Source organism: Perna viridis, chromosome 10, assembly GCF_037379345.1.
Source record: "Perna viridis isolate PV_CMFRI_1.1 ecotype Kerala chromosome 10, ASM3737934v1, whole genome shotgun sequence".
NCBI lineage: Eukaryota > Metazoa > Mollusca > Bivalvia > Mytilida > Mytilidae > Perna > Perna viridis.
In genome coordinates, this window is record NC_142454.1 from 3,241,089 (window position 1) to 3,267,726 (window position 26,638).

At 32.4% G+C, this 26,638-nt stretch overlaps 1 protein-coding gene across 2 annotated transcripts in view; it reads right to left on the bottom strand.

The window, feature by feature from the left end:
• The window catches only part of LOC148604162 (uncharacterized), a 109,978-nt gene that overhangs the window by 52,608 nt on the left and 30,732 nt on the right, over window positions 1–26,638 (bottom strand). Inside the window, exons 15-32 of one of the 2 annotated variants that reach the window (XM_088547863.1) lie at window positions 26,156–26,278; window positions 23,470–23,552; window positions 20,286–20,525; window positions 19,761–19,941; window positions 17,916–18,265; window positions 16,956–17,088; window positions 15,569–15,802; window positions 14,796–14,990; window positions 14,147–14,278; window positions 12,218–12,428; window positions 9,276–9,308; window positions 7,430–7,624; window positions 5,553–5,767; window positions 4,305–4,507; window positions 3,960–4,140; window positions 1,709–1,827; window positions 1,114–1,199; window positions 459–582 (exon numbers count right to left, since the gene is read on the bottom strand). In XM_088547863.1, the coding sequence (XP_088403989.1) occupies window positions 459–582; window positions 1,114–1,199; window positions 1,709–1,827; window positions 3,960–4,140; window positions 4,305–4,507; window positions 5,553–5,767; window positions 7,430–7,624; window positions 9,276–9,308; window positions 12,218–12,428; window positions 14,147–14,278; window positions 14,796–14,990; window positions 15,569–15,802; window positions 16,956–17,088; window positions 17,916–18,265; window positions 19,761–19,941; window positions 20,286–20,525; window positions 23,470–23,552; window positions 26,156–26,278 (3,038 nt within the window). The remainder of the gene's footprint in view (window positions 1–458; window positions 583–1,113; window positions 1,200–1,708; window positions 1,828–3,959; window positions 4,141–4,304; window positions 4,508–5,552; window positions 5,768–7,429; window positions 7,625–9,275; window positions 9,309–12,217; window positions 12,429–14,146; window positions 14,279–14,795; window positions 14,991–15,568; window positions 15,803–16,955; window positions 17,089–17,915; window positions 18,266–19,760; window positions 19,942–20,285; window positions 20,526–23,469; window positions 23,553–26,155; window positions 26,279–26,638) is intronic. The other variant, XM_088547862.1, reaches the window with a different exon arrangement.

The following is a 26,638-nucleotide window of genomic DNA, read 5'->3' on the forward strand; positions in this document are numbered from 1 at the left end:
ATAAAGGAAAATTGTCATATTCCTCAATTAACATACAATACACTTACACAAGTCAATTACACACCCTACTTACTTGGTAGGTTTTTATTGTGCACTGGAATAATTTTTGTAAGGGATATAAATCTAACCATCATTCATTAGGACCAAATATGACGGATCATTGACTTTTTTTCAGTCACCAGTACTATATATCAATTCAAAGCAAATTTTAACCAGGGAAATAGGTATAATATAACTAAAATGACAAAGAAAAGTAATTTCACACAAAGAGCCAACTTAACTATCAAACAATGACATTTTTGTATTTACTATATAGATTATTCTGTACAAAGTTCTGAGGCAAGCTAAATTTAATGTGTCATTGGCTGATAACGCTCGTAATTAGTAAATTCACTGTACAAACATATTTTTGAAAGGGAGATAACAAAGTTGGTTCCATAAACGGAGATAAATCTTACCCTCCATCATCAGCATGATAAGCAATAGACCATCTATTCCATCCAGGCATTCTGTTGGCTGGGTAGGTTTTACCAGGACAAATTCCTATTCCAATTGTACACTTTTCACCAGGATCAATTATTTCTGTTGTAAAAACATAAAAGATACACCTTATTTCTGAAGTCTTAAAATATGTATTAATGCTGCAGTTTTTATGGTATTTTAACTTAAGTTCAACCAGTCTACCAGTCCAAGAACACAATATGCTTCCTCACTAGTGTAAAATCTGGTCTGATCAAAATAATAAACGAGCAGTGAGATTGCACAAATTATAATCAAAATCTGAAACACAATTTTATTTAAAACAAATTACACAAAACCAGACAAAGCTGTCCAAACAAAAACCTTATTTGCATAACAATCATATGAATAACAAAATACTGCTTAAATACAACCTAAACTTATACTAAGAAATACAAAGCTTAGGCTTAATGTAAATGGCCATCAGTTCCAGAAAGAACATAAGAATTTTTTTACCAATATAATTATTTTCTTCACTATTTGTTTCCGTTGTTGAAAGTTACTTCAATCACTGGGAACTCAGATTTCTCACAAACAGCTAATAATTGAAAACTATCCAAAAAAATACTGGTCTTTACATTGATTAGTACTTACTAATACTCATCTTTTTCAAATTTTCAGAAAATGGTTTCGGTCCAATAAGCTGGGCAACGGGAACAGAATTTGATGCAGAATTGTAGCTGAAACAATGTATAAAACTGTGACTATTCTGATAATGTATGGAACTGTCACTATTCTGACAATGTATAAAACTGTTACTATTCTGACTATAAAACTGTCACTATTCTGACTGTATATAAAACTGTCTCTATTCTGTTATTCTTACATTTTATTTCAACTCTACTTAATATACTTCATTCTTGACTTGGTTGATATATATGGGAGATGTGTATATAGAAAGGATCGTAGTAAAACTAAGTGGTATGTAGGTTTAAAAGGATCATTTGTTCAGTCGGTTTTTTCTTATTGTGGATCAACTCTACCATCAGCAGTGTCTGTATTTTGTGGATCGGTACTTGAGCTTTCTAGATAAAGAGTATCTGATGAGGTAATATACATTAATATTTTTCCTTCTTTTTTTTCAGAAACAGGAAGAAGAACAAAGCTTGACAAACAAAGGTAAAACAGTATACCCACTCACCTTCTGGTTAAAATTTGTTACATTTTAGTGTAGTTTCACATTACATACCATAGAATTCCTGTTTCATGACTTATGGTCATCTCACGGCTGATGCAGGCATGGTAGACAACTCTAGACTCCTGTATACCTATAACATTCATATTTTCAGCTGGTCTTGTAATTGATCTCTGAAATTGTGTAATTCAGTAGTTCAGTATTGTAATGCATTTAGTCACATATTTGAATGCACAGTTATCATTTGCCCTTACAATATTTAGATTTTTAAATCACACTTAAGAGTTCCTGCCTTCCATTTCTTATCTATATCCTAAAAGATAGTTGGGAAGATTAGTAAGTCATAAATTAGTTGTGATTCAGTTTGGTCATATCAATTCAAAAATGCATGGCCCTTATTTGGATTAACTGGTGTTCTTCAAGATACAATCAAGAGCTCCACAAAAGAAGCATGATACAACCACAACATGTTCACTAGTGGCAAGTGTGGACACATTATTAGTTTTTGACAAAACTGAGCATAGGTAGTAACAAATCATAATGGACACAACAACTAGTTATTGCACAAAATTAGAAATTGAGATAAAAGTTAGGCGTAAGTAGTACTTATCAAAAACCTTTGCATGTGATCACTATAACTAAAATACAGTATGAGATGTAAATCTGACAGTAAAAATGTAGGCAGGGATTTCAATGAGGTTTCAGACCAAAATAAAACTAGAGGCTCTAAAGAGCCTGAATCTCTCACCATGAGAATTTGAAATTAAGTGGTCATACAGACAGACAGACAGACATGTTGATTCCTAAATACCCCTCCAAACTTTGTTTGTGGAATAAGAAAAAAGTTGTTTTTTTTATGGCATGACTCAATTTCTCTATCCTTTAACTCCACAATGGTTGAAAACAAGTCTACCCTGCAAAAAAACTTTGAAGACAAAATTTTGAAAGGAACACATTGACATCTCAATCATGAAAATTAGAACAACAATAACTTTTTTTTCTTTCCACTCTATTAACTCTAATAATAACATCTATTTCCTCCTTTTAGGCCCTTATTTTCAAAAGAGGTAGGGCAAAAACCTACAAAAACAATAGGGTCCTTGCATGTCCATAGAAAACAATGTGTTAAAATTCAAAAATGATCAAATTTTTTATTAAAGTTTTCATAATTTAGAAATACTGTGAGCAAGCTTTTAATCATAATGCACACAAATAATGCACTGACAATGCATATGTCTAGGTTCAGTGTGTTTTTGGTACTACATAGGGGGTGGCCATTTGACCCAAAAGTGGTTAGTGAGACCTTAAACCCCTAAGTTGGATTATCTCCCTTTGCATTCCTCCAAGGATAAATATATTCCTTCATGCACATCTATGTAAGATACCCAACTTTCCTTTAAAATTTCATCAAAATCCCTGGAGTGGGTTAGGAGGAGTTGCACTGACAAGCATGTAAAAATCCTTAATTTAGATTATCTTCCTTTGGAGTCCTCTGACAGTAAGTATATTCCTTCATGCACATCTACATATGATGCCCAACCTTCCTATAAAATTTCATCAAAATCCCTTCAGTGATTTAGGAAAAGTTATGCTGACAAGAAATGTGGACAGACGGACCTACAGACAGAGGGTGATCCCTAAACAACAAACTATCTTTGCTGGGGGTATTATAAACCAAGGTTAATGGACACAAACAAAGCAGACATTAATGAATGGGTGATACAATTTATAAATGACTGGGAAAAAATTGTTTTCAGTAGTATAAGATTCAAGTTTTATATTGCTATGCCAGCATACCAGGATGTTTCCCCAGCTCCCCCTTTGTCACAGGAGAATTTGAAATCGGTTATTATGGGTCAATGAGTCTTTCAAATTTTAAAAATTTTTAAACATTTTTGAGTGGCGGCTACTTTTTAAATTTTAGTATGAATGATTGGAAGCCCTTGTTATGACCTATTTTTAAACCAAGTATGAATTTTTTTTACGATTTTTTACATATTTTTTAAAGTTTGGATAACTGCTATTTTGAAATGGTTGCCATGATTGTAAATTCAAAACCTTCATGAACATCAACATATTGTGGTCTATTTTTGTGCCAAGTTAGGTTTAAATCCATTCAGCTGTTCCTGAGGAGACACGCATACAAGATGAAAGTTTGAAAAAAGAAGAAATGTAAAACAGAAGTAAAAACAATATGTTCCTCAACTTTGCTGCGGGAACATAACAAAATCCTTTCAATGTATAAGTTTGTGAGACATGTATCATTAATATAGTACTGATATGAAGATACCATAATGATACTTACATAAGGGTCTGAGATTCTAATGGTCACACAATTGCCAACCGTATGTTTATATTTTTCATCAGATGTCTGTTCAGACAGCTTTTGGATCTTGTCACCTAGAGTTGATTGCTTATTAGTGTCATCTATGGACAAGTTAGTAGCCTTCCCTGGAAACACACTGACACGGGAACCATCATCTACCCTGAAAACATTAGGCATTAGCTACAAGGTAACTTCCTTCTGAAATATTTTTTTTAAAAATGAAAAAAATAAATCAACAAAAGAGAGGTATCTATAATGAAATATGCATTGTATCAAAAAAACATTAAAACCTGTCATGTTTAATTAAACAATCCTACTACATACTCCAGTAGTGTCATTCCAAGTCTGCCTCCAGATAAATGTTGGTATTCCACCTCATTGTAAGCTATAGGATCAAGTGGAATATCTAAGAATGGATTTGTATTCGGTTCCTCAGAGTTTGCCTTTTTTGGCTGGGTACCATCATCCTTCTGAACTTCACCAATTGCTAAGGTTATAGGTAATGGTCTCAAGAAGCTCCTAGTGCTCTAAATGAAAAATATATATCAATCAACATCAATGATCATAGTTATGTTTGCAATATTACAGCATATACAGAGATGCTGTTCAGGGGATGGAGCTCTCTTGTTCAATGACAATCTATAATTAAATCCCCTGAAAAAAAAGTGGTCTCCCTCTACAAATGTGTGTAGAAATCAATCCAATACAAGTTTTTATACTACTAATCATTAACCAAAGACTGAATGATATTCATCAAAAAAAGAGGGCCAACCCAGGACAGCAAGCTTAAATCATTGACCTTTTACTAAGTTCTTCTCACAAAAAAAAAGCGATTCCATTGAAGGATTTCTGTTAAAATCAATGCCATCCAAGGTTAAATTGCTTAAAAACCACTGACCAAAGTTTGAATGAATTAAGTCAACCAATGGAAGCACTATCCAGACAACAAGTTGTAACTGATGGACAGACAGACAGGTAAAAAATACATTATACCCTTGCAACTGTGTAGGGTGGTGTAAAATTGTTGCTAAGTGCAGATTGTTGACACGATACTGAAAACCATATCATTCAATTTCTGTGTTGACAAAAATGTAATTTCTCACTAATTTGAAAATAAACAATTATTTGATAAAAACAATAACCTTTCAAAGAATTTTTGACAAGAAATTAGGCAGTAAATCATTGTTTCAATTACCAACAACTGAAAATCATGATTGATTTGGCAATTAACAATTTTATGGAGAAGTTGTTTTATGATATGAATGAGCAAATCATTTAACACAATCCAAAAATTGGTAGGGGTCAATAAAATTGTAAATAAACTTCTAATTCAAATTTGAACATTATGTAATGTACAAAAAATGTATGTGACACTGACTATAGTCATGGTTTGAGAAGCTTGTCATTATTGCTTCACTTCTTATTTCTTCAACAATACATAACTTCAATTTATTTTACTGAGAAATTAACTCTAGGAAATAAAGCTTAATCCATCTTAAGGCTATATTAAGGAATCAGGGTTATTTATTTTGCAATCTTAGAAAGGATGAAATGTTTATTTTAATAATTTACCCATAATCTCTCAGCACAGTCAATACATATTCCACAATCCTCACAACCAGAGGCTGACGTCTTGCAGGGACATTCCCTTAAGTTATCTCCCATGATACCATTGTACTTGCACTTCCTGCCAAGGTCACAACATTTATTACACATGGTACAGACTGACTGGTTAGCTTTCCCAGGTATCCGTTTCCAGCAGTGTTTACACCCCACAGATATATTCACTAAGAATAAAAGAAATTAATGATATGAAACAAAAAAAGTTTGTGTATGTATGAATTGATGGTTGATGACATTGACCCAAATAATATCTACCTCCTCCGGTTCTCCCTGAGGGTGCCACATTACCATTTTCTATTTCTGCATCAATAAAGACAAAAAGCACCATCTTTTTCTCTATCATTTAAGGGCCAAAATGCCTCCCTCCCTCAATGACTTTAAAAAAATAGCCTGAGATCAATAAAAAAGGATGGGTTTACCCAATCATACCACATTGTTGATGTTTAAGATTTATTTCTGTTATGTGTTAAGTCAAATCTGCTCACACTTAGGCTCAATTCTGGTTTTGTTTGATTTCTATGATGTTCGTTATATCAACCTTTGCTTGGTTTTTGTCTAGAGTCAGTGTTTAGAGTTTTTGTAATGCCAACACAATTTTACAGGTAGATCAGGTAGGTTGGCCTTTGAGGAATAAACTGATTGAACAAAACAGTGACAAGGCTCTCACATTAGTGGCTATCAGCTACATTATTCACAAAGGTAAATTAATTCCAGATTAAACTGTCATTACAACTTACTTTCAAACATAGGTAATATAAAGTACATCATCTACTCTCTACAGGGTGTAAAAATTAAATTATGACCTTAAATGAATAAGATTTAAGATTTTCCAAAGAACTAAGTATGAAAAAATCACTCTTCAAAAAAGATTTCATCCTTGTTTCTCCAAAACAAAAATTCACCACTTATATATGGATAAAAAATCATCCCAAATAAGATAAATCATTCCATAATTGAAAGTCAAAGTGTTAGATTTGGTGTTTTTAACTTTGTTCAAAATAACATTACAGCTTGACTTTCTTTTAGGTTATTCTTTATAACATCAATAATTTGAGCTAAAAATTCAAAGTTAAGAACATATAAATTTTAAGTTCCAAATTTCTCAACATATTACAATATGACAAACGTTTCCAGTTATAAGGACAGGGTAGTATAGACAAGCAAAAAATATCACTACAACAGCCATCAAAAGAGTGTCACTGATTGAAACATTACTCCCATTGTAATTTAGTTCCTTTTGATTTGTTGATTTGTGGTTTTATGTCCTTTGGCAAACATTTCATGCTTTTTAGGACATAACTAACTCTGCTTTGTGTAAGTCTGACATGCTGAGCTGGAGCACACAGAAGCAACATCCCATAGTTAAGCATGACATCACACTCAGACACATGGGTAACTAGTAGTCACTCACTCAGACAGATGGGTAACTAGTAGTCACTCCATCACTTATGTGTTGCATGCTTTGCAAACAAGCAGTAGCTTCCAAATTAAAGTCTTTTGAGCAACTCAGTCAGGAATATATCCAATGACCTCCCACACTCTGTGTGAGCATGGTACAACTCGGTCAGGAATTTATCCAATGACCTCCCACACTATGGGTGAGCATGGTACTATTATAACAGTGACCTCCCACACTCTTTGTGAGCATGGTACTATTAGAACGGTGACCTCCCACACCCTGGGTGAGCAAGGTTCTATTAGAACAGCGGTGACCTCCCACACTCTTGGTGAGCATGGTACAACTAGATCAGCGATCTCCCACACTTGGGGCTCAAATGGGTTCAACTAAACCAGCAAGGCAGTCACTTTGTTCCTAAACAACATACCCAGATCTGTTGGATAGTCTCCAGATACCATGAAAATAATATTTCTCTGCTTCAGGACTTTTTCCAGCATGTCTGTATATAAACAGAAGACATTCCATGTGTACTCTTTGACGTAAACCTCTGTCAGTTCATCAACTGGTCCACTCTTCTTGTCTGGTAAGTAACACTTGGATTCTATTGATATTACCGTGTTGTCTGTAATGAATGTAAATAGTGATTATATCCTTTTGCGGACTTGTAAATTTTTAAAACCATGATTTCTGAAATTTCTATTCACCAATTTTGATTCAATACAAAAATATCCTTAAGTATCTGTGAATTGAAAACTAAATTAAACAAAATAAATTACAAACAAAAAAAATGTAAATTCTTTTCTAAGAACTGTGGTAGAAGTAAGCGATTGGAAAAATCCTTAGTTTTAAACTGAATTCTTAAAAGTATATTTTACTCGTAACAGATAAAATTCATTCAGTTGGCAACATTTTTCTCTGCATAAATTGAATATTAAGATTTCAAAGGTTAAAAAATATAGATTAACAAGCTAATTTGTCAAGTAAAAGACATAAAACAGCTTATTTCCTTATCGATTAATTCTGATATTAAGATTATAAGACATGCTAGAACCTTGTACTGTAAGCACTTTTAAAATTATACACAAAGTACTGAGCTTCTACATTCAGTAAAGACAAATAACGCACAAAAAAAAACCAAAAAAACTTATACTGCTAGTGGTCAAACTAAGTGATACCAAAGCTTGCTGAATTAGACAGGAACACTTTATTCTTAAAACAATTAAAATTGGTAATATCTATTACCTCCAACAAATCATAACTACTGAACAAAATGAGTGACTTTGTCATTGACATCAAAGGTAGGAAACTGACATCAATGTTTCTTTGTCATAAGATAAAAATCGTTATAAATGATTTAAAAAAAACTTCGAAAACATTAAAATTGAACTTGATGTGTCAGCTAGACACAAATGTCCTGGCCTGCAGTGCAAACTATCTTAGTTCAAGGGGCATTACTCCATCAAAAATCAATGAACATAAACAGAACTATGAGAAGCAAGCAGAAGACCATCAAAATGTTTGAATGAATGTGTATATAAAATATGAAATGCATTACAAGATGTGTAAAGAGAGAAGTCCTCCAAAATTTAGGATTATTGCCTATATATAGAAACTTGACACCATATGAGAACATTAACTTAGAGGTAGCTTTGGTCTGGGAGAGAGGGTACTAAAGACATTACAGCCAACACAAACAATGCAAAGAACTTAATGATTAAAATTGAGATGATTTTTTTCATTGGTAGCTATTGTTAGTTTCTACAACCAAGAAGTAAATCATTTTCAGCAGAGAAGGACACACACATTAAAACTACCCTAGATAAAATAAAAATTTCATTCAATATACCTACAAAAAGATAAAATAGAAAATTTCTAGTCAAATGTGAAATATTTTTCCTAGTTAATATATATATATATAATGTTATCTCTATGTAAATACATCAAATATATAACAAAACATGCAGTTAAGCAAATAAATCATGCAAATAAAACTTTAAAATTAGTACCAAAATTTTTCATCTGAAATATTTACAAGAGAAGATAATTCAATTAGTTCATTTTCCTACAAAACATTAATTAATTACACAGAATCTAACTTGATAAACTGTCGAAAAATTAACTGAAAATGAACCGAGAGAGCTTCAATTGAATCCAAACTGTTTTAAACCTAGGTTAGTGGAACCATTAACTCAGAGAAAGTCAGACTATAAATAGTTTTACTATCAATACGGAAAAACGACAAGAATATGAATTATTCTTCCTCTGACTCTTACCAAATGAAGGTCGTAGGTCACTAAATTTCAAATCTGAAAAGTGGAAAGTAATTTAGAAGATAGGATTAATTAGGATTAGTATTGAATATGGAGACAAGAAAGGCATTGAAAACCAAAGAAAATGTCACCTCCCTTTTAATCATCTGTTTTTGTAACTTCAATGATAAATAACTAACAAAAGTGGTAAATAATACATGTAAGTTGTGATCATTGAATGCAACTAAAAAAAAACATTTTATTCAAAGAGGGAGCTAAATCAAAGTAAATAATTAAGATATCTACAACTCTGATTAAAAAACTATATATAGTAAATCTAACAAGAGTTTTCAAATCAATTGATTTTAATATTAGACCAATAATTTCACGATGATTAGGCAAAAACAAAATGTTCTCCTTGTGAAATCAGAAATATAGGAAATATGTGTTTTTAATTAAAAAAAAAAGTAAAGTTAGGAACTGCTATTGAAAAATAGGAAGTTTGAAGGAAATGAAAAAAAAATAAACAGCTGTGCCACAAGCGCATGATATGCCCATCATCTTGTGAAAAAAACCAATAAAACATGATGAATGATTTGGAATCAGTGTTCTAGGATTTCTATTTCCCGTTACCCAGAGCAAGTGAAATTTGGGTCAGGGAAAGTTAGGTACTTAGTTACACTTTCCCGTGGCAAGTTGAAAACTTCATATGCTGTAAGGATTTGTTTTGTTAGGAAAGCAGTCATTGACTGTGGGAATGTTGATTTATATGAATTTTTCCTGAAGAAACCTCAATTTCTGAAAAATCCTAGAACCCTGGGAATGACTCAGGATTGTACAGGATGTCATGTCAAGTAAACCCTGACTCATTCCTTTATTCTTGCTCAGTAAGACATTTATATAAAAGACCACCAAACACTGCTACAACCCAACCACCCAAACATATTTTTCAAGGAGTAATGCACCTCCTGAATCCCCCTCATAAAGCTCGAAATGTGAAAAAAAACATTTTTTACAAAAAACTCAATAACTTCAATATAAATATTGAATCATCACCAAAAAGTACCAGTATTCAGATGTTCAGACTTATGTAACTAACAAGAGTGTGAAGTTTCAAGCAATAATCATAAATCATATTAGAGATATGGCGCGATATGTGAAAAAAAACACCCCCCTATTTTAGTTACAAAGTTTCCATCTAATTTTCACCAAAAAGTATACAGACCGTTTGACCATCATAAGAAACAACTACATTAAGTTTCAAGAAATTTGGATAAGTTGTTCTCAAGTTAAAGTGTGACAGACAGACGGACGCCAGACATTTGAATGCCATAATACTTCCCGTCAAAATAACAACTAACACACATTACAAAGAAAGTGCTTAAAAATAATAGTTCTTCATTTGGTATAGCACCCTGAGTCAAAATAAAGGAAAAATTAGTTCCCCATTCGGCAAAACCTAACAGTTGCGGAGATATATGCTAAATTCTGCTGTCTGACAGGGGAGCCAAAGACCAAAATAACAAAACTGCCAAAAATCTATAAAAATACCATTTGTAAGGTTGCCATAATTTCCAAAAGGAGAAATCAGATACTGCAAATTTCCTGGAAAAATTTCTTGAATTTTACTAGAATGGGGTGTACAAAATTGCCCACAATGTTGATTTTTCCATGTTAAAATCAAAGAATGAAGTCTCCAAAGTCGCTCCAAACGTAAAATTCTATGCCACTAATTTTGGCTTGTTTTAAACATTGGAAATGGCACGAATGCGATATGCTCTAAAATCTGGAGACTTCCACTAGAATCTTGGTTCCCTTGATATAATTAGTCTTTCATAACTGTGATGAACTGCTTTACAATTAAAATAACTGGTAACCAGGAAGTGTGGGTAATCTGTAATGGTTCCACAAGTTTCTCTCAAATGTTTAGGGATCTTTGGGTGGCTTATGATATTGACCAGGGAACCAGATTAGGAACCAGATTAAACAACTATATATATATAGGGGCCCTGATAATGTATATGACCTATATAGTCAATTGTAACGAGCCCCTGTGTCTGAATCAGAAACTGGGTAATGTTCAATGCTAACCAATTTTTTTAATATAAACTTCCCATTCTTATACTAACAAAAAAAATTCATGTAGAACATATGTGTATGATATTTAAGAGGTCTACATTTTGATCTTGTATGAAGCTATGACGGGATACACAGCACCAATCAGCAGCTTAATGTGGAGTAGTAATATATAATTATGCAAATCATATGAGAATGTAAATTACTGAAATAACGAAGGCAAGAAGTCACTAACAATATCAGCAACATAAAAAAAATGCAATAAATCAAATGAATGAAAATAGCCTTTTTCCATAAATTTTTGTCAAATCAATTCAAAACAGTACACATCAAACTTATAATCATATAACAGACTTTCTTCTCATTCTTTGTGGTTTTCTTTTTGTTTTAAGTTCTTAAAGATTTATGATATCCTTCATACCAGATATAGAAGTCAATATCTAAAAAAAGTCTTGAAACTTTTATCATCCAGTATACTATAGAGAAAATTGGAAATGCCTTATAACTTAATAGAATTTTAGTTCATCAAGATCCATCCAAATACAGCACATGCAAGGAGCAATAGCAGAATCTATCTAACTTAAACTCTTCCCTATCTATTTATAAAATGCTTTGACAGCTATTTTCATTTGTGCAAGTTAAATACCAGTAATTGAAACATGGTGGTTTAATACGTCGAAACCTGAAATGGAAAGAGTGTCATTCTAATTCACTGCAGTCCACACCAAAATTTTTTCAGCAACAAGGCTAAATCATAAATATCAACACTTTTTCTTTCCACCAAACTTACACTAGGCTGAATCAAGTTTTACTATACTTAGGCATTGGGCTAGTGGCCACAGACACAGATTGTTAGTGCACATGTGACAAAGAATTTTATAAAAACTGACCCATTAATCCTTGATGAGTAACTATGACTGTTTGTACACATCCGATCTGGAACACAGCTCCTTGTGGAGTCAACAGCAAAGTTCTGCCATACTTAGTGGCTGCAGAGAGCAAGGCTGACAGAATGTGATCAGAAATGGAATGAATGAAGCTAAAAGTTTTCTGCATCACAACAAAATCTTTAGTTCTGTCTCCTTTACTCCAGAAATCCCTCTAAAAACAAGTGCAACCATTAGCAATTAGCATGCAAGCAAACTATTTCTAAAATATAAAGCACAAACACAAATAAACTACATTGTATATATAAATGATACACACTATTTCTAACTTTCATGAGATAGATAACAAAGTTGACCATGTAATTTAACCTTTACTTGTTATTCTAATTCTAAAGCCACATATAGCACAATTGTGTTGTGTTTCCTGGGGTATACTGGGCACACACATGCTTAAGTAGTTATGGTTGTCACTATTAACCTTTAATAGGAGGTTTGGAGCCACAATTAATTTTCTTTAATCACACTATTTGAAAGAAATCAACTTTACACTAGAAAAGAATATACATAAATGACATTAGGGTTCCCTTTACCTTCAAAAATAAAGTAGACTCAATTTAACTGTCAAAATCAAAGAACCTTAGTGAGCGTGCTCACCTACCCGTTGCATTCCCATGTTGGATACTCAAGTAAATTTGTTTGTAAGAGAAATACATGTAGATGGACCCCAATAAAAAAAGGAATAAGAGTGTTTTTTAGACTTTAGACCTTTATTTTCCAACTAAATTCTGTTACTCAGAATGGTAGTTTCAAACTCCAGACAGTGATTTCTTTGAGTTATAATTAATCCAAAGTAAATATAAGTAAGTAGTGGAACAAAACATACACTTGACCTGTAACTTATCATGGTGAATTTATACACCAAAAAATCATGTCATAATCTGCAAGCGTTTAGCAAGAAAAAACCTGGAAAACTGTTATTTCTGTGAAATCGGCTAAGTTCAAGACCTGTAATTTTAGTAAAAATCATCGGAGCAGAACCAACTGAAAACTTGTCCTGTAACTTATCACAATGAATTTCTGTATTAAATATCATGTCAATATCTGCAAAATGTTTGGAAAAAAAGTCCGGAAAACTGTTATTTCTGTGAATTTTGCTACGTTAAAAGCCCGTAATTTCAGTAAAAATCATCAAAGCGGAAAAAAGCATACACTTAAAAATCATCAGAGCAGAACAAAAAGTACACTTGACCTGTAACTTATCATGGTGAATTTATATACCAAAAATCATGTCAATATCTGCAAGTGTTCAAAAAAAAAGTCTGGAAAACTGATGATAGACTGATGGAGGGTCAAAAATATATCGAAACTTCGTTGTGTGGGATATAATTAGACATCATGTTAAAGCATTATCCCTTTTGTAAGGAATAAATTCATACCCACTTACCTATGGTGTTAAACCATCTTTAAGTATACATGTGTAAATTTAATCTTTAAGTATACAAATGCAAATTTCATCTTTAAGGATACAAATGTAAATTTCATCTTTAAGTATACATATGTAAATTTCATCTTTAAGTATACATATGTAAATTTTATCTCACTCGTTCATTTAGGTATTCAAAATATGTGGACAGACATTGTAATTTCTATAACTTCAATACCATTTATATTGTTTGCTTGGAAAACAGGTATAATCAGGGCTATCATAAAAGCCTAAAAGATTTTAAAGCATACTGGCTATTAATCATCTAGCTTTCATCTTTTATCATTGCTTACAACTATAAATAAAGCATAACACAGCTGCATATACCATTTTGGATACCTAACAGCATGAACAACCATACTAATCCATCTGTGATAACAGTGGTTGACTGCTTAACAGAGAGAAAAATAGCTTTAAAAAAAGACACAAATAAGGATTTCATATCTTACCAATGGAATGGGAGGAGCAGAGAGGGACTCTAAGGTTGTATAAATGAACTGGGCATCATCAGGTCCTGTTCGCCATGCTGGTAGCTCTATCAAGCCTGTGTATTGTTGGAGTATATCTAACAACAATGGGATCTGACAGGAAAAATGAATAAACTATTTAATAGTGAATTTTTCAATTCACAAATTTGATAAATTTTAAGTCATTATATAATGGTAATGAAGTTTTTTACTGTCACATGTGTATTACATATGTGAAGGTACTTATTTTAAAGGTGTAGTTTGTCAGGTTTAAAAAATGATATTCATTAGAACATTTCATTTTTTCAAAGTTTTCACTAACCACAAAAAAAGACACAGAAACAGTACTGAGTAAAAAAACATGTTTTCAAGCATGAGGCCATTTTAAGATAATTTCTACTCATCTGGACCATTTTTATTAAAATAAATGAAGAATGAAGTTTATTTTATACTTCCTATATTAGTATATATTAACCAAGAGATGTTGGTTTTATATCCCAATTTAAGCATTTGGGATTTTTTTGTTTTGTTTTGCTAGTAATGCAAACAAAAAAAAAGGAAAGTGATGGCCTTAGAACAAAAAAAAAATCATATTTAGTTGGTCTTAATTATATAATCATACAGTATATACCTTTTTATCCCAGTCTTTGAAAAGTATCCATGCTGCTTCCTCTGTCCAAACATGAGAGGATTCATTAATGGCTGTAGATAGTTTTCCTGACATTTCCATTGAGGCTATTTTGTCCAATAATTCCATCGCTTGATTTAAGAAATGTGGGTCTGCTATAACAGTCCTAGCAGACAGCTGAATTAGGACAACTCTCCCCTACAAAGAGGAAAATAAACTATCCTCAATAATAAACGCTAATTAATACTGCATTAAAAATCACTTTCTTAAGTGCTCAATTTCTTCATTTTGCCACTATATGTATTAAGTTTTAATTTCAATTTTTTTTTCGCTGTGACAACAAGATTAGAACAAAGAGAAGAAATCCAGTCTTTGGACTTAAATCTAGTAATCATCTTGCTAACTTATTAAACATCAAGAAAATTGAGCTCTCACTTCGTGGCAATGTTTCATTACATATGTACTGTATTTGCATTTCAATGATTTTGTGATGGAGGAGTAATTCTGATTTAAGACTAAAATTAATGTATCATATGCTTTAACCAAATATCTCTTAAAAATGGTGAAATCAGAACCTTGCAAAATTTCTAACTAAAAAACAAAAAAACTAAAACTTCACCTAATTTTCCCACAAACAGTCATATCCCTGCTTAACACATGATTAATATATCAGACATCAGCTGATTATCATGTCATACTTCATCTTCTAATTCTTTACCAATTAAACTTTAAAGCATAAAAATGTAAAATTAAAACCCCAATATATGTTATTTTACCTGTTCATGCAGAAGTTTGGCATTTTGTAGAAATAGGTTGCCATTCATCTTCAGTGTTTTATTACCAAAATCCTTTATTCCAGGCCCAAACTCAATAATACGTTGCTCTGCTATCAAGTCAGCCACATAATTCAAATTTTCTATTGATTTTTTAGGGAGTAGAAATTTTGTTTCCTGATGAGTTTTTCTACAGTCCATTATGTCTGACATCTTCTCTAGCAGTTTATCCAGACCCTAAACATAAACACAAATGATGTTTTAAATTTTTATTTTGGGGGGTGGGGGCATCATATTTCCTTATTTTCTAAATTTCATAGCAGCAAGTTTTTCTTAACTTTTATGTACAATGTTTCTACACTTTTATGTTGCTAAATTCACAAGATAATGTCAGACCAACATGCTTCATTGATTAATGAAATCATTGTGAAATCTTTTAAACTTAATCCCTCCAAGACTGACATATTTGAACCCACTCTTGGACTGATATATTTGAGCCCCTTCTAAAAAACTGATATATCACTCTTATACTGAAATGTTTGAACCCTTTCTGGGACTGACATACTTAAACCCCTCGCTGACTGACATATTTGAACCCCTCTCTGACTGACATATTTGAACTCCTTCTCAGACTGACATATTTGAACTCTTTCTGGGACAGATATATTTGTTCAATTAAGACAGATGCTTGGTTTATGGAAATTGATATGAAGGGACTTCAGAAGATATTTACTTTACACTGATTTCCAGTTTATTTGGTTTACACTGGTTACCAGTTTATCCTAGGTTTACACTGGTTACCAGTTTATCCTAGGTTTAGACTGGTTACCAGGATATTAGGTTTACAATAATTACCAGTTTATTTGGTTTACACTGGTAACTGGGTTATTTGGTTAACACTGGTAACTGGGTTATTTGGTTAACACTGGTTATCAGTTTATTTGGTTTACACTGGTTACCAGTTCATTTGGTTTACACTGATTACAAGTTTATTTGGTTTACACTGGTTATCAGTTTACTTGGTTTACACTGGTTACCAGTTTATTTGGTTCATTTGGTTTACACTGGTAAATGGTTTATTCTATTGTTTGGTTTATACAGGATTCAATGTACATTAACAATATAATGGGAATGGATATGGTGAATATGTCAAACAGACATCAACCCCACCATGATGAAAAATGTCCACTCAAAGCCATCCATGGGTCTTCCATTCTATATTAAATCAATTGGCAGTCTGATAATATGCTTAACTGTTGGGACTGTAAAAATAACAAAATCTGGATAGAAGAACCTTTTGAAGTTGATAAGAACATTCTCAGACCTCCTTTTCGTTTTGTATCCTTAAAGAGTAAAACAAGCCTGGAAATAACAGCCTGATGTACCATACCTTGTTACTGGTCATATCCAGAGACATATAACTAATTCTCTTAGGTTTCTTGACTAGATTTTGAATCTTTTCCTTGGCATCATATAAGGTAGCATATTTTATTTGGTCATTTAAATCCATAGTTGAAAAATTTCTGAAATTAAATGCAGAATATCAACATTATGTGATTTTCCTTTATATTGACAAAAGAAAAATACTGTGAGTTACATGTATGCTCACTAAAATGATAACCACAATACCCCAGTGGATAACCTGTACCTATTGATCTCCAAATTGATTTGGATCAAAATCTAAAAATAAGAGGTGCACAAAGGGAATATGTAATAAACAATATTCGGTTTAAGTTTCATTATATTACATTCAGAAGTGAAGGAGGAGTAACAGATAAGAGGTACAGATGGAAGTACAGACACCTCTACCACTATATACATTATTATGTACTCCCCACTTTGGTGAGGGATATAATTACAATTACAAATTACAATGGTTACAATTACTGGTAATTCACTTACATGAAAACCATAAGAAATTACTGAACCAGCAATCTGGAAATCAAGACAAATCTAAGGCAACACAATTCTGCCATCAATTGATTTCTACATAAAAGAGTTGAAAATATTATCCTATGCTCATAAATGTAAAAAAATTATAAGAAATAAGACCACAATGCTATTTTATATGATGTTGCCATAAATTACAACTTAGTTGTCATGTATGACTTCTTGTAAAATGGACCACTTACAGAAAGTCCAAGACAAGTAACAGATGGACCGGGCCTGCTAATATTTGGAAGTATTTTTACATTTTAAAAAAAAAGCAAAAATAGGTGAAATTTGAGTGAAAATTTCACTGCTGGTTCCTTTTTTTTCAGAAGATTCCAACCCTACTACTAATGCCATAACAGGCTATTAAAATAAGTATCCTTCATTAATGGCTCTACTACTCTAATTCAAAACCTACTTTTCAAAGTGGTCTATTGTTTTACTTAGGTTCTCCAAGACAGAACTGAACACATCTCCCTTTAGTTGATCTTCAACTAGTTGCAATTTGCCAGCAGTTTTGCCAACCTCAACTACAATATATTGACAGTCTTCAAACTCAGGACATGTAGTCTCTTTCTTCTTAGCATCATCGTCAGCTTTCTTCTTTTGCAAACTGACATTTTTCTGTAAATTTGCTTTGGTCTTGTTTTCCTGTGTTTCAGCATAAAAATTGTGGATCATCACTGTCCTAGCAGGACCCATTTTTTCATCCATAAATACTGCAGGATATAGACCTTCAGACTTTAATGTCATTGTGTAGTCACATATCTGCAAAACAAAATATTTTGAGTTAAACACGGCTATATTACCGGAAGAGCTTCCACTTTTATTAGGTGGAAACATATTGGTGAAATGTGATTTTTTTAACCATTGTATTTAATATCCCTTTCATAAAGTGTATTGAATTAGATACATCCAACTGTATAGAGCCAAATACACAAACTGTGTGAATCCCATATAATGCTACTTAATGTACACATGATAGATTCCTAAATTAAACTAGAAAAGTTCCTTATTACAAAATGATTTAAATACATGTTTTTTTTTTCCATATGTTATTTTTTTCAGTAGAACCAAGACCAAATAAGAAATACTTAGCTCACAGAGTACCCCTCAACACTTCAACTGGAGATAAGTGTATAAACCCTTGGATTGTCTCACTTTGGAGTCCACTGACAATAATCATGCTCCTACATGCTAACCTACATATGACGCCCAAACTTCATATAAAATTTCATCTGTAGAGCTGCTCAGGAGTTGTGCTTACATGTGGTGGGGTATAAAAAGACTTTGTTTGTGGGGGTATAGTTAAGACATAAAATATCATGTCAAATTAATTTTATTTACTAATGAAACTATCTTGAAATATACTTGATTTATACATTAGTGGACCTCCCAGGGTAGGAAGTAGAATGGACAAGGTGTCTATTGAATCAAAGTCAGGAAGAGCCATTTAGAAAATTCAAGGGATCATACTTGCACTTCAGTGAAGTCTAAATGGTTAGTTTATAGGATCTTTTGGTCATCTTTTACCAAAATGCAAGGGCTATAGGGAAAATAATGTGATTCTGGGCTAAAACCCCTCCAAAAGTGATCCTTGTAAGCTAATTATGATACTGTACAGTGAAACTTCTCCAAACCGGACCCTCAGAAAACTGGTCTTCCCTTCAAACCGGCCGTTTTCAAAAGTCCCGGCTGATATACCTTAAAACCTGTGTGTTTTGTCTTCAATAGACCGGCCACCCCCTAAAACCGTACATCTGCTGGTTTTTCACAGTTTTAGTTGCATATTTCAAATAAAAACAACCCCTCAATTCCGGCCGCCCGGGATTGTTCACATGTAATAAATGTGTCAACAAAACTGTAAATGATTACATAATTAATCATAATCATAATTAATAATTCATTCACTGACCGGTTTGTGTTTCACCAGTGGACAGATGATAATTGAAAGGGGACAGTAGTTTAAACAACAAATTTAATCCCGACATTACATTTTGTCACTGGTTGGCTGTTAAATTGGTGTGTACACACGTCAGGCAACCAGGGTCATTTAATAGTAAGATCTTTACTATCTTTTAAATTGTCAATTAATGTGACCTGTACCCAAGCCAAAACAACATAGGGGTGAAATTATTATGCATTGCTATTTTTCACAAAACCGGCCACCCCTATAAACCGGCCATTTTTTCTTTTCCCAGTGGTGGCCGGTTTGGAGAGGTTTCACTGTATATATTTTCATTTTGTAACGTGTAAAACATACCAATGCATCATTAACATAGAATTTGATAAGGACATCTTGTTGTGGCAATATATTCCCATCCTCATCAAAGTTCAGTTTCTGTGCTGACGGTACTTTGTCAACCTCACATTTGATTTTATCTCCCTTCATTAAAACAAAGTTTTCCTTTTTTACCTCCCCTTGGCTTGTTTCTTTAAATAATCTGAAAACAAGAGGCTTTACTATAGTTGAAGTACTCATTTTTATGTTTGCAATTTCTGGCAATGAACATATGATGATTTCTTTTTCACTTGTTGGGAGGGTCTCTGTTTTTACTTATGTTTTTATACACAGGTTTTAATTTTTGTAATTTTAAATACATTTTAAGAGACTTGTGTAAGACTGAAAAGAATCAATAGCCACTGAAATTACCACAGGAGTTGTAAAAATGACATAAGTTCTTTATAACATAGGAAATTTCGTAATTCAATGTAAACAGAAAAATCATTTTGTTTTTGTTACTATAATATCCACACTCTAATCTTGAAGGCTGTATTGGTACACTACCTGCCATCACTGGAGAATAGAGCAGTTCCACCTGATATTTTGAAGTAACCATGAGGGTTTCTTGATGTAGTCAGAAGCTGATTAATATCTGGGTCACATAAGCCAACATATACAGTGTTTTTAGTGTTATCTTTCTCTGGCACTGTAAGGTTTTCAACTTCAAATGAAAGTAGTTTGGAATTAAGTGGTGATTTGGCAATGAAGCATGCTCCTAGATTCTCCTCCCTCTGTTTACCAACGCTGTTCAAAAGATAAAAAAAATATGCATAGGTGTCTTGGCAATAGGCTATAACAATATCAAAGGTAATTTAAAGATTAAATTGAAGTTTATACATGGCCATGATTTTCTTCATTTACATTTAAGACTTTTGTGAAAAGTAAGGAGTCAGATGTGCAAGTCTTTTTTTAGCAATACAGATGTGGGTGATGGTTACATTTGATTGGTAGTTATTTCTAGATAAGTCAAAATAGATGGTACAGTGGTGTATGAAATTTGCTTTCTTGGAAAATTTTTTGATCCACCCACCATCCCTTTCATCACCTTTGGGGCTACTCATACTTATTCAGGGGCCAGCATAATTTCAGGAAATTATTTTCCCCTCAATTCATTATACATCATAGTGTAGGTTTTCTTACATTTTACAAATTTTAATGTTAGTGGATAAGGATATGATGTTGGGCTCAACCACATCACTCAGAGTCGGAATCTTCCACTCCTCTAAGCTTGTAGGGCTCTACAAGTTTTCCCCTCTGTCGGATTTACCACAGAGCTATTCATCTAGTTAAGCAAATCACTGGTTAGCGTTGTCAGTTGTCATTATGTACATAGTAACTCAGTCCTCTGTCGAATCTACCACAGAGTTATGTTTAAGTATCTCAGTATAATATCTCTATTTGTAGTTTAAGTTTTTAGCACATGTAGGTTGGTATGAGTAGCCCCCATGAAGACTGAGATATTTAGAGTGTATTGTAATTTTTCTGTTTGTTTTGTGTGTGTTATATGAACCTTTAGTTTTGTTTTAGTTTATAACAAGTACATGTATAGATGGTGTTTTTCTTTTTTATATGTTTGTATTGGTTAGTTTGATAGTTTAAAAGTTAAATGAAAAAAGGCGTTTATAGTAAATGGTAGTAAACTTAATTTTGTCTTAATGTCTAGAGGGAGATCTCATGTTATAGATTATCATTGTGCATCAAACTGGAGTTTTAATACTTCCTATTCTGAACTTTAATGAAAGTACATGAAATAATACAAGAGAATAGTAAACTTATCATAGTTGTACTTATAACGAGTCCCCTTTTTTGGATTGGTATAATATCATACTATGCACTATGTACAATATGTATGTTATTAAAGATGACAAACATTCTCCCATGCACATGTCCTGTTTATTAAAGATGACAAACATTCTCCCATGCACATGTCCTGTTTATTAAAGATGACAAACATTCTCCCATGCACATGTCCTGTTTATTAAAGATGACAAACATTCTCACATGCACATGTCCTGTTTATTAAAGATGACAAACATTCTCACATGCACATGTCCTGTTTATTAAAGATGACAAACATTCTCACATGCACATGTCCTGTTTATTAAAGATGACAAACATTCTCCCATGTACATGTCCTTTGGTGTATAAGAGTAATTGCTTGATACAGACATACAGAAAAAACACAGGTCCTATGCTTATGCACAAGAACACACACACACACACACACACACACACAAATGAATGTATAAACTTTGTTTTAATAGCATTTAATTGATTCAAACATAGAAAAATATACAAATAATAGAAAAATGAATGTCAGTTGACTGTATCTTATTCATTTTAATGATGTCAGTTAACTGTATCTTATTCATTTTAATGAATGTCAGTTAACTGTATCTTATTCATTTTAATGATGTCAGTTAACTGTATCTTATTCATTTTAATAATTTTTGTGGATTGCAGAGAAATCATTTGTTTGTGGAGTCCTAAATTCCGGGTTTGACATTTCTCACAGTACATATGAAAAAAATATGTATTTTGTTGGTAACTTAAATTTGTAGTTTACCCCGGTAAGTCAATCACAAAATTCACAAAAATTGGTACCCCATGAATACAAGTGCTTTTACAGTTACTTTTTTGTCACAATGATACCTCAATTATATATCATTGAATAAAAATTGTTAATTTTGTTGTTTTTATTTCTTGGACAAATGTATATCCTCTTAACTATGTGTCCACCCAAGATGCAACTTCATACTCACATCTATGATAAACTAGCTATGTAATTAATGAATGTATTCACCTAATATGAAGTTGTTTCCTGGGTAAGGAAACCATTTCTTTGTCAGATATATGACATAAAAGCAAATAAAAGAGTACAAAATGAACAGAATATCTGAATTTTAGTTATAACTTCATGCAGGCATTATGTCCTTTAATGCAATAGTTTTCAGATTTTATGGTTTAAAATCTGTAAATTCACAACTAATACTTTTAACACTTGATGATAATTTTTAGATTTTAGGGCCAATAATAGCCCCTAACACCCTTCTCCATGCATTAAGAGATTTAGAGAACAGTGTCCTAATATAAGTATCCTTGTTAATCAATTTTTATAAAAATGAAACATGTAAGAATTAATGAAAATTACAAATGGAATAAATTTCTGCAAAACAATATAACAGAAAAACAAGGTGATTCTAAATTAGTCCAATTCTTTTTATGAATAAGGGATGATAAAAACAAGAATATAGAAAATTTAAGTTTGAAAAAGTACGTTTCAGGTTATGAACCAACAAAAAACATCCAAATTCTTGAATACCTTTAAATGGTGCATATAAAACTTAATCAATTGAACATTGTTAAAGTATTATCCCAAGTTAGAATCGGGCAGGCTAAATTGTAACAATGATACATCAAAATGTTGTGAAGACTTTTTTAACAGGCAGCAAAATGGGTTTCTTGCAAAAAGTAGGAACTGATCCTCCCAAAGTATATTGGTTAAGCTTGGTCATTGTAGAGTTCAAGCTGTTTAATTTTCTGTATATACCTTTTTAATTCTTTATGTTTTGAATGCATTCTCACCATAAATTTCTTCTGAATATTTTAGCTGTATTTTCTGATCCATTACCTGCTGGTTTTTAAACAGAAATGTATTTTACACATTAGGAAATTGGCATTGACTTACATATCCACTTGATTAAGTGTCCCATTATCCAAGATCTGCATACTATGAAGTCTACCAACTGTCAAGGATTCTGGAAACAAAATCTGAAAGCAGCAAGTAATTGAAAATAAACAGAGTCACATTGTAAATAATAAGATTTACTTGATGATTTTTAAGCAAGAGGCTCCTAGGAATCGTTCACCTTGTTAAAATTTTGGCTTTCAAGGGCAATAACTCTAAAAAGGAGTTGTCCAACTATTTTGACTACTTACTTTGGTAAGACTTATCATAAGGATCATATTGTCAATTGAAAGTTCCATTTTATCTATTATAGTTTTCAAGATATTGACTAAAAACTGCTAAAACGTAATTTTTTGCCTTTCAAGGGCAGTAAATCTAACAAGGAGTCATCTGTCAACTTTGATTCCTGGAGACTTATGTAAGCTTTATAATAAGGATCATTTCAGCAATTGGTAGATATTTGCTAAACCTAACAGTTTTGGAGATATATGCAAACAAGAGGCTCCCCGGAGCCTGAATTGCTCACTTGGTTGAATTTTGTCTTTCAAGGGCAATTAATTTAACAAGAAGTTGTCCAACAATTTTGATTCAAGAAGACTTGGTAGGGCTTATCATAAGGATCATTTCAGCAATAGAAAGTTTCTTTCTGTCTATCATAGTTTTAAAGATATTGGATGAAAACTGTTAAAAAAAACTGTCATTTTTCCCCTTTCAAGGGCAATAACTCTTACAAGGAGTAGTCTGACAACTTTTATGCCTGAAGACTTTCGAAGTACTAATAATCAGGTTCATTTCAGCCATTGGAATATGCGAAAAATACCATTATACTACCATTAGGAACATTCATACCATGTTTAGTTTCAATTGATAAAGTGGTGTCAGAGGAGAAGATTTTTGAAAATATAACATAAAAAATAGCAAAAAAATGTTGAAAAAGGGCAATAACTCCAACATGGCTTAACAAATTAAAATGAAAATTTGACCACACATAGATCTCATCATGCTGAACACTTTATCACCACATCAGAATTTAGCTAAACCTAACGGTTTTGGAGATTTATGTGAAAAACTACTGTCTGACCCCTATGTTCTATTTTTAGTAACAGCTGCCATGTTTTTTTGACTAATCAAAAATCCCCACATCAGTTCTATGCATACCCCAAGGAACATTCATACCAAGCTTGGTTCCAACTGGTCCAGTAGTATCAGAGGAGAAGAAATATGAAAAATTGTTAACAACGACAGATAACGACAACGACAACAAACACCAAGTGATGGCAATAGCTCACATGGCCATCGGCAAAGTGATCTAAAAACTACTGTCTGACCCCTATATTCTATTTTTAGTAATGGCTGCCAAGTTTTTTAACCGATCAAAAATCCAAACAGTCATTTTATCTGAATTAGAAATAGCAGACTGCCCGCCAGTCCGAGACTGGCTATTTTTTGGCAGGGCTGGCTTATTTTAACAAAAATCTATATAGCCATATAGTAAGTATATTGAAAAAGTTTCCTACCCTGAGTTTATTTAGGATACCCTAAAAACAAAATACCAACTTCCATTGAATTTTGAAAATTCGTTTCTGAGGAGAAGATTCTTGAAAGTAATAACATCAAAAACAGCAAAAAACATCAAAAAAGGGCAATAACTCCAACATAGATCAACAGATTTTCACCAAATTTTGGCCACAGATAGAGCTCATCATGCTGAATACTTTTATACAGTCAAAAATTTATTAACCCTAACGATTTTGGAGATATATGCTGTCTGACCACTATGTTCTATTTTTAGTAATGACAGCCATGTTTTTTAACCAATCGAATATCCAAATAATCATTTTGTGCAGGATACCCTTTAAAACAAAAATACTAACTTTCATTGAATTCTGTTCATTAGTTTCTAAGAAAAAGATTTTTGAAATTAAAAACATCAAAAACAGCAAAAAAAACTTTCAAAAAGGGCAATAACTCCAACATGGGTCAACAGATTTTAACCAAAATTTGACCACAGATAGATCCCATCATGCTGAATACTTTTACCCAGTCAGAATTTGGTTTAACCTAACAGTTTTGGAGAAGATACAGGCAAAAATCTGCTGTCTGAACCTTATGTTCTATTTTTAGTAACGATGGCTAATCAAAAATCCAAAAGGTCATTTTGTGCAAGATACTCAGAGGAACAATCACCTTAAGTTTCATCCAAATCAATACAGTAGTTCCAGAGGAGATGTTTGAAGAAATTGTTAACAATGACGGACGCCAAGTGAGCTAAAAATTCATTGGATCAAAACAAACTTGAATGGAACATTCATTTCATAGCATTGATACTTTTTACCCAGTGACCCCCACTTTTCTTTTCATTATTTCATTAAATACACCTTAAAAATTTATTTGGAAAGTTTTTTATAAAATAATTTTAATAGTAATTGTTTTTTTAGAGAAAACCTACTAAGACAATGCCTATTGAAAATCAAGAGAAATCTTTTCCCACCAAAATTTCAAATGCTAATATCTCAAAAACAAGCACTCAGACCAATAATTTTTTTCTGCTTACAATGTTCTAGCACAAAAAAATTTAATTTAGAAGATTTCACAACTCTCTGAAACCCTTGTTGTTCTTAAACAGAGCGACAAACATCCTTAATGTGTTAAAACCTTTACATCTATCTTAACTAATGTTACTCACTGGCCCTTTGTACTTCGGTCTGTAATTCAGTAAATGTACTTTCCCACCATCTTCTATTGATATATGTAACTTGACAACGTTTCTTCCAACATTCCTTAATGGTTTGTAATTTGTTTCTACAATCTGAAAAGGTATAAGTTAGTCACACATTTGTATCATAAATTTACAAAGTAATTAAGCAATTTTAAATCCAATAAAAATTTTAAAATTTAGTAAAAATGAATGTCAAAAAGCCATCCATCTGAAAATCACTTTTCATTCTAGACCACTATATGATATCTACAACATTTAACTAAATAAGGAACTGAAATTATTCTTTTTTTTTGCATCTTAATTTTTGAACAAAGAAAAATCCAAAATGTGACACGTGTAAATAGTAGGGAGTAGTGTAGATTACCTGGTTTTGTTACTGGCTTAAAGTAATAGGGAAAACACATTAACTTAGATAAATAGGCTGTATTAACTGTAGGATAGTTAATTAGC